The sequence below is a fragment of the Sinocyclocheilus grahami genome, unplaced genomic scaffold (genome assembly GCF_001515645.1).
Source record: "Sinocyclocheilus grahami isolate Dianchi unplaced genomic scaffold, SAMN03320097.WGS_v1.1 scaffold875.1, whole genome shotgun sequence".
Taxonomy (NCBI): domain Eukaryota; kingdom Metazoa; phylum Chordata; class Actinopteri; order Cypriniformes; family Cyprinidae; genus Sinocyclocheilus; species Sinocyclocheilus grahami.
Genome location: NW_015506054.1, coordinates 272,701 through 287,700, shown reverse-complemented (window position 1 = coordinate 287,700; position 15,000 = coordinate 272,701). Strand labels below are relative to the sequence as shown.

General features: G+C 34.3%; 1 protein-coding gene across 1 annotated transcript; it reads left to right on the top strand.

The window, feature by feature from the left end:
- Window positions 1-1,525: 1,525 nt before the first annotated feature.
- hpda (4-hydroxyphenylpyruvate dioxygenase a) lies at window positions 1,526-12,599 on the top strand. The gene is made up of 14 exons (XM_016248297.1): window positions 1,526-1,661; window positions 1,843-1,869; window positions 1,972-2,034; window positions 4,237-4,341; window positions 4,484-4,526; window positions 4,964-5,046; window positions 6,126-6,215; window positions 6,303-6,409; window positions 7,081-7,158; window positions 7,251-7,413; window positions 9,261-9,332; window positions 9,431-9,553; window positions 9,657-9,773; window positions 12,370-12,599. The coding sequence occupies exons 1-14, from the start codon at window positions 1,548-1,550 to the stop codon at window positions 12,487-12,489; spliced, it is 1,305 nt and encodes a 434-aa protein (XP_016103783.1). The 5' UTR covers window positions 1,526-1,547; the 3' UTR covers window positions 12,490-12,599.
- The last annotated feature ends 2,401 nt before the right edge of the window (window positions 12,600-15,000 follow it).

Below are 15,000 nucleotides of genomic sequence, written 5' to 3'. Positions count from 1 at the left end.
AGCGTAGCTGCTGTTCCAACCAAGCAAAAATGATTTGTTTAACCCAAACTAACGAATAATAATGTGCATTTGATTAGATATAACTGCAGTAAAAGATTATGACTGCAGTAAAAGATTATGAGATGCATTATTTTAATGCTTGGCCAAAGAGATGTGTCTTTAATCTAGATTTAAACAGAGAGAGTGTGTCTGAACCTGAGTGTGTGTACCTGATATTCCCTATATTACAGGGTCCAAATGTCCCCACAAGTATATTAATACCAGTAAATTTTGATCTTGTGGGGACGTTTTTTTGGTCACCATGAACTGATAAAAATTATTCTGTGGTGAAGTAAATACTACAGAAAAACAAATATAATTTCTATATGAAAAAGTTAGTTCAGGCAATAATAATAATAAAAAAAAGTAAATTATTTATTAATACTCAATTCAAGCTTATAGAAATTAAAGCATAAATATAACTGATAAAAATTATTCTGTGGTGAAGTAAATACTACAGAAAAACAAATATAATTTCTACATGAAAAAGTTAGTTCAGGCAATAATAATAATAAAAAAAAAGTAAATTATTTATTAATACTCAATTCAAGCTTATAGAAATTAAAGCATATATATCAATGTTACTACTCAACTTTTCTGATACTGGTGTTCCCATCATGCACTGGGGTATGAATAATTAATATGAATATAAATACAATATTTAATTCATATTAATATAATTTTTTAGCTGTTTTCCAGCTGCATTTACACTGTTTATCATTGCTTTTGTTGATAGGTTTAGTAACTTGCGATTTTGTTACATCTGGAGTTCATTTTCAACTCAAAATGACAACATTCATACTCAAAAATGAACCACAGAATGTTACTGTCATTGTGTATCGTGTTCAAAGTCCTGGAGTCTCTCTTTTCAGATGAGTGCCACAGTACTAATTTTGTAGATATGGTGTCTACATGATACCTATTGTATTATTTAGATGTTTCTGAGTAAAACATACACTTTAACAGCATGGTTTAATTAGGTGCTATATTGAGTAAAATCAAAGTATTGCCAAGTAAGCTTTGACTGTAAAAATTACTCAAACTTTTACTGGACATGCTTATTTTCTTTGTTAAATTTGCTTAACTTAAGTAAATTTGACTTAATTCTATATGTGAAATTGAATACAATTATGTAATATTTACTTAATTTCTTTATGAATGTTAAGTTCAATAGTAAGTAGATTGTACAGAGTAGTAGCAGTAAAATTTACTTAAAAGTAATTGGTGCAAATTGTTACAAGTAAATCCTACAAGTTATTTTTTTTCAGAGCATGAGGAAAACTGCTTATCATACAGAATAAAGTTTTTTTTTTTTTTTTAAGTAAAATTGCCAGTAGTTTTGTGTGAGGGGTAGGTTTAGTGTAAAGGAATAGAAAATACAGTTTGTACAGTAGAAAAACCATTACACCTATGGAGAGTCCCCTTAAACTACATATGCAAGACTGTGTGTGTGTGTGTGTGTGTGTGTGAGTGAGAGAGTGAGTGAGAGAGAGAGGGTGTGTGTGCAGATGCTCTTTTGGCTGGACGAGACTGAAGGTGTGTTTAAACTGAGCTGCATAAAACAGGCCGTATGTGTGTGTGAAGCTCTTCTGACCATCAGAGACACCGACAGCATCAACATGGTGAGCTCAATATTTTCATTCATTTAGGGTAACATTATGACGCAGAAATGTGTTATATAGTTATATTAGCATTTGAATCACAAGTTCTCAATCTGTGCATATTGACTGTTTTTTGTTTAAAGTTTAGTCTAAGTTCTATTTCAGTCCAGAATATATGTTGTGATCTCTGTTTTCTCTTTAGACTTCTTACACTGACAAAGGAGAGAAGGTAACATGACTTTATGATTTGAAAGTATAAAAAATGAAATAAAAAAGAATTATCTCATGTCGGTATAAAAATCGATTGTTTCATTTTATTTTTCGGTTGCAGCCAGAGAGAGGGAAATTTCTGCGTTTTCACCATGTGAAATTCTGGGTGGGAAACGCCAAACAGGTGACTTTATTGAGTTAAAGCTGTTTAAAAACAGCAGTGTGACTGGATTATGTTGGTTTACGGTGCTTTGAAATTAAAACATGATCCCTTTGCACTTAATTACACAATTACATTTTCAGGAATGATAGTTTTGTATTGGAAACCTTAGTAAAGATGGTTAGATGCACGTGTTTAAATGACAGTCTCTGATAAGATATTGGCACTGAATATAAACTTAGTGGCACAATATAAATGTAATAAAGTAGTATTATAGGCCACTAATATTGCATGTAGGTTCAGAGAAGCTTCCAGAGATACTGAAATATTGCAGATGACGAAGGTTTCTCTGAAGATGAAATCAATAATGTGATCTTAATCTAACAGTGATGCAATAGTTCATCTCGTCTGATCTCGATAGTCTCAGAGAAACAGGTTTACATATTAACACAGTCAATATTGTGTGGTCATTTCATACCGCTAATACTATATTTGGTCTTTTTAGGTTTAGGGTTGAAAAATCTGGTGTAGAAACTATTTGCTCTCAGAAAATGTGAATACATTTCACAAATAATTACAAAGAAATGGCAAATAGTTAATTAAACACTACATTTTGAAGCAGAAAGATTAGAAAGAACTAGTATTTTCTTGTTAAACAAGCGCCAGTCCCATACGGCGAAATATATATATATATATTTCAAAATATACAAAAAAATAGCCAAATATTTTGACTATTTTTAGTATATGTTTGAAAATATATTTCAGCCTATAAATATATTTTCACAAGCATTTAAAAATATAGTTTGCCCTCCATAAATTGCAATTCAAGAAAATACATTCACATCAGGGATATTATAGTTAACTAAAACTAAAATCATACAAAAACATTTTTGTTACTTGAAATAAAATAAATATTAACTGAAATAAAAAAATAAAAAAATTAAACTTATTTTATTTCAGATAGTTTCCAAGGCAACCATTCTCATTTCCATGTTGTTTAACTTGATGTATTAAAAAAGCTGAAACTAAAACTGAAATAAAAATAATTAGACATATTAAAAAACAAAAAGTAATAAAAAAAAAAAACTAAAACTTTAACTAAAATTAACATGAAAGTAGAACATATATATAAAAAATATCTAATTCAAAATATTAACAAAAACTATAGAATCTCAGTGATACTAAACTAACATTGAATATGCCACCTTTGAAGAAAAACTTTGTCTATAACACATGTGAACATATAACACATAACTGTAGGCTACTGTAATTGTCATGAGATGAGAGACCTGTGGATCCATATGCAATCTTTTATTAAGAGACGTGGTTTTAACAGGCATGGGTCAGACAATGGCAAACAGGTATATCGAAGGCAAGGCAAGAGATAAATCCAGGTAGAAGGCAAAGGTTCAGGCAGGGGCAAACAGAGTCAGAAACAGCAAGCAAAGGGTTAATCCAAGAGACGAGGCGTGAATCAGTGACCAGGAAAACAGCCATGGCAAGACTAAGACTACACTAAGAAAACTATGAAAACTTAAACAGGCTCAGTAAGGTAGCTATCCGCTAAATAGGGATAAATGCAAAACAATACACAAGACTAAAACAGAAAACACGGAATGGCTCGGGAAGGCCGCTAACACTTGGGGAGGGAAAAATGCAGAACAATACTCGGCGACTAGAGCAGGATCAGGGTAGGTGTTATATAGTGTGTGTAATAGCATTCAGGTGAGCGTGTAATTGGTTTCAGGTGTGAGTGTAATCAGTGCAATGGCGTATGGGAAATGTAGTCCAGGGTGATATGTAACAGTCTGTGTGGTGCGAGAGTCAATATCATGCAAGGGCGACCTCTGGTGGCAAGTGTATGGAAATTCATGGATCGGATTCGTGACAGTAATACTGGGAATGTATTTTCTTGCCACCATTTTGGTATATGAAGGTTGAAACATATACATAATAAATATAAAAACAAGAAATATATATTAAATTTTACTGTTTACAACATATATTTAAAAAAATATTTAGTTTTTTTTTGCTGTATGGGATAATCTTCGTTTTAATTACAACTTTAATTACATAATTACAGTGTTATTTTGTTTTCAGCACAAACAAATTCTGTATTTAATAGCCATTTGAGGTTCTTTTGTTTTGTACCTCATAAAAAAACTCTAAAAACAGTTCTATCCTTACAATGGACTTCAGTATACTCAGAAAGCATCTGTTCTCTAGGCTGCGGTGTTTTACTGTGATAAGTTTGGCTTGGAGCCGCTGGCGTATAAAGGTCTGGAGACGGGCAGCAGAGAGGTCGTGTCTCACGCCGTCAGACAGGACAAGGTGTGTATGAATGTACATTATACACATGTCCTAAAATGACTGGAAATAAACCACTGTCTTCAGAAAACTGCTTTAAGATCCCAAACTGCACGTTCATGTCAGAAGCAGCTCACAGAGTCAAACGTATCTGTTCTTTTCCCAGATAATCTTCGTCTTTGAGTCCGCCCTGAACCCTGGGAACGAGGGTATGAACCATTTCAGTTATTCTCAAACATTCTCAAACAGTCACGTGATATTAATGCCTTACTAAACTTAATGCATTATATATTACATTAATTATTTCTATTTGTTTTGTTTCATTTTTTTGTATCATTACAGTAATGAGAATTTGAGGGTTAAATTGGATTATTTCCATGACAATTAATCACATATTTTCTTTTTCCTTTCCTTTTCTTTGTTATTTTTTTGTTTTTGTTTTTGCATTACAGTAATGATATTTTGAGGGTTAAAATGGCTTTAACTGTTATGAAAAGAATATTACAATGCAAAACAAAACAAATCAAAATAAGATGATGAAATATTCTGCTGACCCAGGGTTAAAACGACCATGGTTTAAAAAAACCCATGAAAAGAACAGCAAGAAAGATGAAAAGTGCTCACCAGCGTCTCTCTCTCTCCACAGAAATGGGCGAGCATCTCATGAAACATGGAGACGGAGTGAAAGATGTGGCATTTCAAGTGGAGGACTGTGACTTTTTAGTCAAGGTGAATCAGCAGTTTTATCCTCTAGTGACTGAGTACTACTGTAGTACAGTGTTTCAGACATTAGCATGCTACACTACTGACACATTAATTGCACGACAGTTGATCACAATTTAATAATGAGAATTTGAGGGTTAAAATGGGTTTAAATGTCATGAAAAGAATATCACAATGAAAAAAAGAAAAAAACACTTTTTAAAATAGACATTATTTTCATGATAATTATTCACATTTTAAGATTAACAGCATTTTTTTCTTTTCTTTTTATTATTTTAAAAATAAAATTTATTATTTTTATTTTTGTGCATTACCTTAATGATAATTTGGGTTTGCCAGGCATGAAAAGAATATCACAAGGCACAAAAACATGGAATACGTTTTTTTTTTTTTTTAAATATCCTCGCAGAAAGCATTTGCACTTTATAAAAAAGGCATTATATTTTCATGACAATTAATCAAATTTCATGCTTAAAAGCAGGGTTTTTTTTGCACTACAGTAATGAAAATTTGAGAGTTAAAATTAAGATTAAAAGTACATTATAATGCAAAAAAATAAACAAAACCCTCTTGCATAATGCATACTATTGCACATTTAAAGCTATCGTTTTATTTGAGGCATTATGACAATTAATCAAATTTTATGGTCAACAGCAGTAGCTGTTTAAGCATTACAGTAAAGAAAATTTGAGGGTTAAAATTACTGTCATTTTAACTGTCATTAAAAGAACATTATAATTTAAAATAAAATTAAATAAACCTCCTTGCATAATGCATACTATTGCACTACAATTATTATTATTTTTTTAGGCATTATTTCCAAGACAATTAATCAACTTTTATGGATACCACAGCATTTTTTCTGCATTACAGTAATGAAATTATGAGGGTAAAATTGGTTTAAATGACAAAAAAAAAAGATAAATTAAGATAAAATAGGCAATAGGCTTTTTTAAATAGGCAGTACAGTATTTTCTGCACAGCATACAGTTAGCAGTCAATAAGTACACACAGAAAATAACTGCACAGAATAAACTAATTTGCCTTAAAGCGACTTTGGAATAAAAGTGCATTTGTGTTCGCAGAAAGCGAAAGAGAGAGGAGCGGTGATCGTCAAAGAGCCGTGGATCGAGCAGGATTCGGGCGGCAAAGTCAAATACGCTGTAATTCAGACGGTAAGTCAGCAAGTGTTTTGCACAGACACACATACTGTACTGTACACTTACTTTCAAAGCTTGAGCTGGAGATGTGATGTTTTGCAGTACGGAGACACGACACACACGTTTGTGGAGTACATGGGGCCGTATAAAGGTCTGTTTCTGCCAGGATACAAAGAGCCGATGTTCAGAGACCCTCTGTTAGCAAAACTGTGAGTCATTTTACTGGGATATTCACTCAAGTTACTGAAGTGCATCTAAAGTCTTAGGTCCTAAAGAAATATGCAAATTTGCAAATGCTTGGCTAATTTATAACATTTCAGAGCACCAAAATGCATACTAAAATACTGTCATACTAACACTGTCTGAATACTTTTTGGTTGATTGTAATCTATTACATACCTTTCTATCAAAGTTATCTGACATTATCAAGCTGAATTTGTTCTGACACAGTGTAACTCTGAGTTCTTGTCATATTTTATGACCATTTTCTAAACTATAGCGAATAAGCTGTGAAAATGTGAGAAATGTTGAAGGTGTCTGAATACATTTAGGTTTGACTGTATCTATTTGATAAATGAAGTTAATCAACTAACATTATACATACTCTTTTGGTTTCTTTACCCAATATTTAAAAAAAATTACAAATGCAATAAATATATCGGTATCGGTACTTGGTATCGGCAAGTACAAAAAAAATAAAAGTATCGGTATCGGCAAGCACCAAAAATACAAATATCGGTATCGGCAAGTACAAAAAATAAAAGTATCGGTATCGGGCGAGTACTGGAAAAATTGGTATCGGTGCATCCCTATTAAATAGTATGTTTTAGCTTTCAAAAGCTTCAAACTTCTCACAAGTGGTTTTCTTTCTCTTGCAAAGGCCGCCGGGACATTTGAACTTCATCGATCACATTGTGGGAAACCAGCCAGATGATGAAATGGTGCCAGTTTCAGATTGGTGAGGGTCACACGTCCAACAAACAAATCAATAAGACAAATTCGAGGAAATGTCACTGGCAAATAACACAATCTGTCTTTTTTTTTCTGCAGGTATCAGAAGTGTCTGATGTTCCACAGGTTCTGGTCCATCGATGACAAGCAGATCCACACCGAATACAGCGCTCTCCGGTCCATCGTAGTCACCAATTATGAGGAAACCATCAAGATGCCCATCAATGAACCAGCCATGGGGAAAAAGAAATCACAAATCCAGGTTCTTCCAGCAGATTCAGAACCTCTTGCAGATATTTCAAGATTGATTGACTGATTGAAGTGAATTCTTTAAGGCCGTGATTCCCAAACTTTCAAACCCCTCCGTAAAAAAATATTTACTTCAAGTCCCCCTGAGATTTTAAGTTAATATTTCCATAATTGAACAAATATGTTAAATTGCATGTTCACGGTTCTCTTATGTTATTCAATGGTAAAATGACATACAGATAAACACATCAAATACTGAATCCTTTTTTCAGTAAATGTTTTATTTTGATCATTTTATTTAAAAAATATTTTTATAGATATATAGGGCTGCACAACTTGGTAAAAAATTATATTATATATAATAATTATTTTAATAGCATTTTATCTATTTATCATTTAATTAATCAATCAATCAATTAATTATTTGATTATAATAAGCAGTTATAACACTGATATATTATTATAGATTTGATTAATATTTTGAATCAGTTTTTAAAATTCCCATTTTCATTTTATTTAAAGTTTAAGTAATTGTTTCAAGTTTTTGTCATTTTTAGTATATATATATATTTTTTAATATTTCTGTATAGTTTATATTTTTATTTTTATTTCAGTTTTAGTTATTTTAGCATCGAGTTAAAATAAATTAAAATAAAAAATGTTGCCATGGAAATTAGCAGATTTTTTCAATTCAATTTAATTAAAAAAAAATTCATTAATTTTATTTCAGTTAACACGTATTTTATTTGGTTTGGTTATTTAGCTTTAGTTCATTATAATAACCCAGATTATAAATTGTAACTATAAAAATTAAGACATAAATATATTAGGCTAATGTTGTAAATTACAGTTGCACTATAAAATTAAAAATTATATTTAAATAATTATAAAACAAATTATATCACGCTACTGATATTTAGGCCTATGTCTTAGATTTAATTTCATAACATTTCAGATTCTTGAGTTTTTATTTTGGCAGAATACTGGTGAAATGCAGAAAACGTCCGTCAATAGAAATGTTGGAAATTATGTGAATGTGTAAATAAAGTGAACCAAACAACATTAAAGTTCAATTAAATATTAGATTTTCATCAGCTCACCAACCCCCGGGGGTTTGTGCCATTGTTGGATGGTAAGACATATATGGAGACAGTATTTTGGGGAAATCTCATTGTAAACAGTGTAATAAATACCACTTTTTAAAATGAGATGTGCAACAATAATCACTAGATGAGTAAAGTTTGACAAAGTTGGCTTGACAAAGCCTTGTTTGAAAGTTCGAAATAACTTTGAAAAGCTTGAAGTTTGAAGATTTTACTCAAAGTCAATAAAATATTGTAGCACACTGCTAAAACGTTTTAGCAAGTTGCTAACATGTTTTATCATATCGCTAGAATGATTTAGCATGTTGTTAGCATAAATTAGGATATTGTCCTAGGATGGTCATTAAACTTTGCTAGCAATAGACAGCTTAAATACTCTAGGTGCATGTGTTATTTATACAAAAGTTTTGACCCCCTCAATGAAAGTCTATGGGACTTTTCGTAGATTTGATTGTCCATTTAATGAAAACCCTCAGTCCGATCAATTAGAAAAGATATAGCAACCCGAGTCAGACCAGTTTGAAGTTCTGACCCAAGTTTGGTGGATGCAGCTTGAAAACTCTAGGAGGAGACACTGACTAACTTTAGTCTCAAAAGAAGAAGAGAAAGCAGCAGCTTAAATAGCCTAGTTAGTAGATCAGTATGTTGGCTTTTTCAAGCAACAGGTGTGGTACACACTTCACCTTTGACTAAAACATTTGAAACCTGTAATAAACATCCATCTAACCACTGTAATTTTCTCTTGTTGTTTGTAAAGGAGTATATCGACTATAACGGAGGACCGGGAGTGCAGCACATCGCGCTAAACACCTCCAACATCATCCAAGCGGTACGTTCACAACTCACAACTCCTCTCAATATGATTCACTCCTATTACACCAAAATCATGTCAAATATAAAACATGAAACTCTTTCCTGATGAATCAGATCGTGAACCTCCGAGCTCGAGGGATGGAGTTCCTGTCCGCACCCGATAGCTACTATGAAACCCTACGGCAGAATCTCAAGACGGCCAAGATCAAGGTGAAGGAGGACCTCAAAACGCTGCAGGTCGGAGAAACTCTTATGACAGTGGATTCCATTAAATAAATGGACACATTTGAATGTTTTTCCAAATACATTTTGAAATCTTTTGTTCTTTTATCCAATGCAGGAGTTAAAAATCTTAGTAGACTATGACGATAAAGGTTACCTGCTACAGATCTTCACTAAACCCGTGCAGGACAGACCAACGCTCTTCCTGGAGGTCATCCAGAGGAACAACCACTTTGTGAGTCTGTGTTTCACCTCATTCATCAAGGCTTCAACATGGAAGCCCATTTTCACCACTGAATAATAAAAAAAAGATAACTTGACTCTCAGAATTGCATAATATAAACTCTCGTTTGCTAGAAATAAAGTCAGAATTGCAAGATATGAACTCACAATACTGGAAGCCCGTTTCTGCCACTGAATAAAAAATAAAACAAGGTAATTGTGTCTTTTTATCTCACAATTAAACTCGCAATTGTAAGAAAATAGTCTCTCTTTTTTGCGACTTTATAAATTAAAGTCTTGCAATTGCGAGAAAAGTCAGAATTGTGAGAAATAAACTTGCAATTGCGAGAAAAGTCAGAATTGTTAGGAATAAACTTGCAATTGCGAGAAAAGTCAGAATTGTGAGAAATAAACTCGCAATTGCGAGAAAAGTCAGAATTGTTAGGAATAAACTTGCAATTGCGAGAAAAGTCAGAATTGAGAGAAATAAACTTGCAATTGCAAGAAAAGTCAGAATTGTGAGAAATAAACTCGCAATTGCGAGAAAAGTCAGAATTGTGAGAAATAAACTTGCAATTGCAAGAAAAGTCAGAATTGTGAGAAATAAACTCGCAATTGCGAGAAAAGTCAGAATTGTGAGAAATAAACTCACAATTGCGAGAAAAAAATTCAGAATTGTGGGATTAAAAGTAGCAATTACCTTTTTTAAAAATTTGTATTCAGAATTGCGAGTTTATATAACACGCAATTCCGAGTTTATATCGCAATTTTGAAAAAAGTCAGAATTGTGAGATGTAAAGTCACATTTTTGTAAAGTCGTATTTCACATTTTTCATTTTCATTCAGTGGCAGAAACAAGCTTCCATACTTGAATGCCCTGAGATTAACATGTGTTTACATTTATTCATTTAGAGGATAATTCTTTTATTACATTGAAAACTAAAACTAAAACAAACAGCATTCAAACAAGGAACGGATACTGTCAGCACTGCTTGCAAATATGTTGTATCCAAATATATCCACGTGACATACTAATACCATATAGAAATATTTGGCAAATGCTTTTATCCAAAGCTAATTACAAATTAGGAGTATTTCCTCATAAGGAGGCAATAGCATGAGAAGTGCGAAAATGCAAAGTTTCAAAGATTGTCTTGGCTAGAACAGGGAGGGAAATAAGAAATAGTCAATGCATAGAACATGTAATTATTTATTTACCTTTATTTACAGGATTCAGTCAAGTTCTCTAAAAAATCTCAAAATAGATGAGTTTTTAGACGTTTCTTGAATGTTTTAAGGGTTGGGAAGGTTCTTCCACCAGCGGGGAACAGTGAATGTGAATGGTCTGGAAATCACATGAAACCATTATGAAACCATAACACAGCCCTGTATCTTGAATTTTAGTTTTTTTGCTGATTTGCCAAAAAGGCCTAATATTAGTTCAACATTTTTCATAATGCACTTTTTTCTCAAAATAGGAATTAAGATTTTTCAAATTTGTCAAATGTTATATATATATATAACTTTGATAGGCATAAAATAACATCATGCATGTGAAAATGGGCTGAGAATTGATCATACAGTTGTAATGTGGCTCAGATCCAGACAGGAATCGTGTGTTTGGGGTGTTTTTCTGCTGATTGAGGGAGAATACAAGACTTCTTCACCTTACAAATGGTTGTCGAAAGCAAAAATGCTACAAAATGCATCATATTTTGTGAGAAAGTGTGACAAACTCGAGCAAAACAGACACTCTTTTTGGAGTCAGCAGCACAAAATTAGTAAGAAACGAGTGTTGGGTTTCATTGAGTTCATTCATTCAGTATAGATTACAAAAGATGAATGGCATCAAGCCATTAGATGAATTTTATGAGCTCAAATGTATAGTCTGTATGGAGGTACAGTACATCCAGATACAGTATTGAGTTAGAGTCTGAGCTTTGAGAAAACATGTTTGGACAGGCTCATAGTTTTATTAGGGGCTTTTTAAAGCTTGTGAAGTGAAGGAAATGCCTAAAGATAAGACATTTCTATCTGAATCACACTAAAGGGGGCTTTACTTTCTTCTGTGGTGCTTAAAACGTCCAGCAGAGCAAGAAAATGAACCCAATGACACTAACAGATCAAATCCAAAGACTGGTTTGTTGTTAAAGGATCATGAAACTCTGAAACACAGAGAGATGTTAGCAGATATACACAGGTTGCACATTGCTGATAACAATGTTAGTACTCATTATGTTTATTACTAAGGGGAACTTTTCTGTGGCATTTAATTCTTCCGGTTTGAAAAGCAAAGTTGTGAGGTAAATGTGTAAAAAATGATATTTCGAAGTTGATTATTGGAGCATGTTTTACAAGAAAATACTTCAGATTTCCTACTTCAAAATTTCAAATTTACTTCAACATTACTTGCCGTTTCTTTGTAATTATTTGTGAAATGTACTAGCAATTTCTCAGTGAAAATTGCTTCAAAGTAAATTCCACACCAATTTTTTTTCCCAGTGTCCTCAGACAGCTGATTACATGTTTTATCTGGGTCTAATTCTCATTTATTTCATAATAAGAATGCAGTTAAACCTGTGATTCTGCCATGTCTTCTTATGCACTAGGGTTTTGGTGCTGGAAACTTCAAATCTCTGTTCGAAGCCATTGAGATGGACCAGGACGCCAGAGGAAACCTTACGGTCCTCACACCGGAGAGCCAGGGCGTCCCAAAGGCCTTTTACTAACACACACAGCTGCATAAAGGCCTCGTGCTGGAGTGAAATAATAATATGACACTATCAATTAACACTGAACATACACGGCAACAATAAAGACATCTAATATAAGAACTGTATAATGTATCTGTATCATCTTCTTATTTGTTCATCCGCTACATCCACTTTCAGAGTCAAATGGGTTTGAACATTTTTTTTTTAGTAGTTCTTGCCTGTACCAAGGTGGTCTGGTTTAATATTTTGGTCTCTACACTCTACACCAGGAGGGCCTCTGTCCTGTTTAGCTCCAACCCTAATCAAACACACCTGAACAAGCTAATCAATGTCTTCCAGATCACTAGAAAGTTACAGACAGGAGTGTTTGATTAGGGTTGGAGCTAAACTCTGCAGGACAGTGGCCCTCCAGGACCAAAGTTGGCCAGCCCTGGAAAAAAAAAATCCATCTTCTATTTTGTTAGACACACTATTTTAAGAGTTGATTGAACTATCTAATGTGGAAAAAGTTGAGATTACAAAAAAGAGAACATGCAGTTATGAGAACTTGTTTCTTAAAGTTAGAATAGTAGTTTATTCACCCACTAATTAGGGTTTACCACTTCCTGGCCAGGATTTTTATATTGCCTAAAACAGGGGTGCCCAAACTCGGTCCTGGCTGATTACATGTTTTATCTGGGTCTAATTCTCATTTATTTCATAATAAGAATGCAGTTAAACCTGTGATTCTGCCATGTCTTCTTATGCACTAGGGTTTTGGTGCTGGAAACTTCAAATCTCTGTTCGAAGCCATTGAGATGGACCAGGACGCCAGAGGAAACCTTACGGTCCTCACACCGGAGAGCCAGGGCGTCCCAAAGGCCTTTTACTAACACACACAGCTGCATAAAGGCCTCGTGCTGGAGTGAAATAATAATATGACACTATCAATTAACACTGAACATACACGGCAACAATAAAGACATCTAATATAAGAACTGTATAATGTATCTGTATCATCTTCTTATTTGTTCATCCGCTACATCCACTTTCAGAGTCAAATGGGTTTGAACATTTTTTTTTTAGTAGTTCTTGCCTGTACCAAGGTGGTCTGGTTTAATATTTTGGTCTCTACACTCTACACCAGGAGGGCCTCTGTCCTGTTTAGCTCCAACCCTAATCAAACACACCTGAACAAGCTAATCAATGTCTTCCAGATCACTAGAAAGTTACAGACAGGAGTGTTTGATTAGGGTTGGAGCTAAACTCTGCAGGACAGTGGCCCTCCAGGACCAAAGTTGGCCAGCCCTGGAAAAAAAAAATCCATCTTCTATTTTGTTAGACACACTATTTTAAGAGTTGATTGAACTATCTAATGTGGAAAAAGTTGAGATTACAAAAAAGAGAACATGCAGTTATGAGAACTTGTTTCTTAAAGTTAGAATAGTAGTTTATTCACCCACTAATTAGGGTTTACCACTTCCTGGCCAGGATTTTTATATTGCCTAAAACAGGGGTGCCCAAACTCGGTCCTGGAGGGCCGGTGTCCTGCAGAGTTGAGCTCCAACCCCAATTAAACACCTGAAACAGCTAATCAAGCTGTTACTAGACATACTAGAAACTTGAGGTAAGTTGGATCTAAACTCTGCAGGACACTGGCCCTCCAGGACTGAGTTTGGGCACCCCTGGCCTAAAACATCCAAAGTAGTTTGATCAATAACATGCAGGCATTGTATATAATCGACCAATCGTGGCGCGTGAGAAGGTGAGATCTACAGAGAACGATCAAAGCGATGCAAATACGCGCACTTGCTTGTTTGTTCGTTAGACTTGAAGCGTCGCTGCGCACCGATCATTGAATGACACCAAAGTACCGCGAGAGCGATTCGAAAGCATAAGGAGCCATCTGCTCTGCTCTCTATAGCTCTCGTGAATGGCATACAATGATCGATCTGCACACGATCTGCAAACAGCCAAAACCTGGATATTTTAGGCAATATAGAAATCCTGGCAAGGATGCGTCCTGTAAAAATGGCCTGTATGGTCACCTTACCACTAAAGTAACTTTCAACAAACATTTAATATACTTGCTGAGGAAGTTTGATCAAGTTTGGGTGAACAACCTTATATAACCTCATATACTGTCACGTATCCGGTCCGTGAACTTCCGTCTGCTAGCCATCAGAGGTCACCCTTTCCATTTCATTGACTCTCGCACTACACACTGTTGCATATCACCCCGGACTACATATCCCATCATCTACTGCACTGATGACACACACAGTTGATTGCACACAGCTGTAATCAATCACACATCCCCTATTTAACACTCACTCTGATCCCTTCCCACTGCCGAGTATTGTTTAGCGTTTATCACTCTCCTAGCGATAGCTACACTACGGAGCCTGTTTAGTTTGTCATAGCCTCACCTTAGTCTTGCCTTGTCTGTGTTCTCGTATCTTGATCTTCGCCTGTGTCTCTCGGATTCCTCCTCTCGTCTTGCCCTATTTTTATACTGTTTGCCCCTGCCTGGACCTTGCCTTGTAC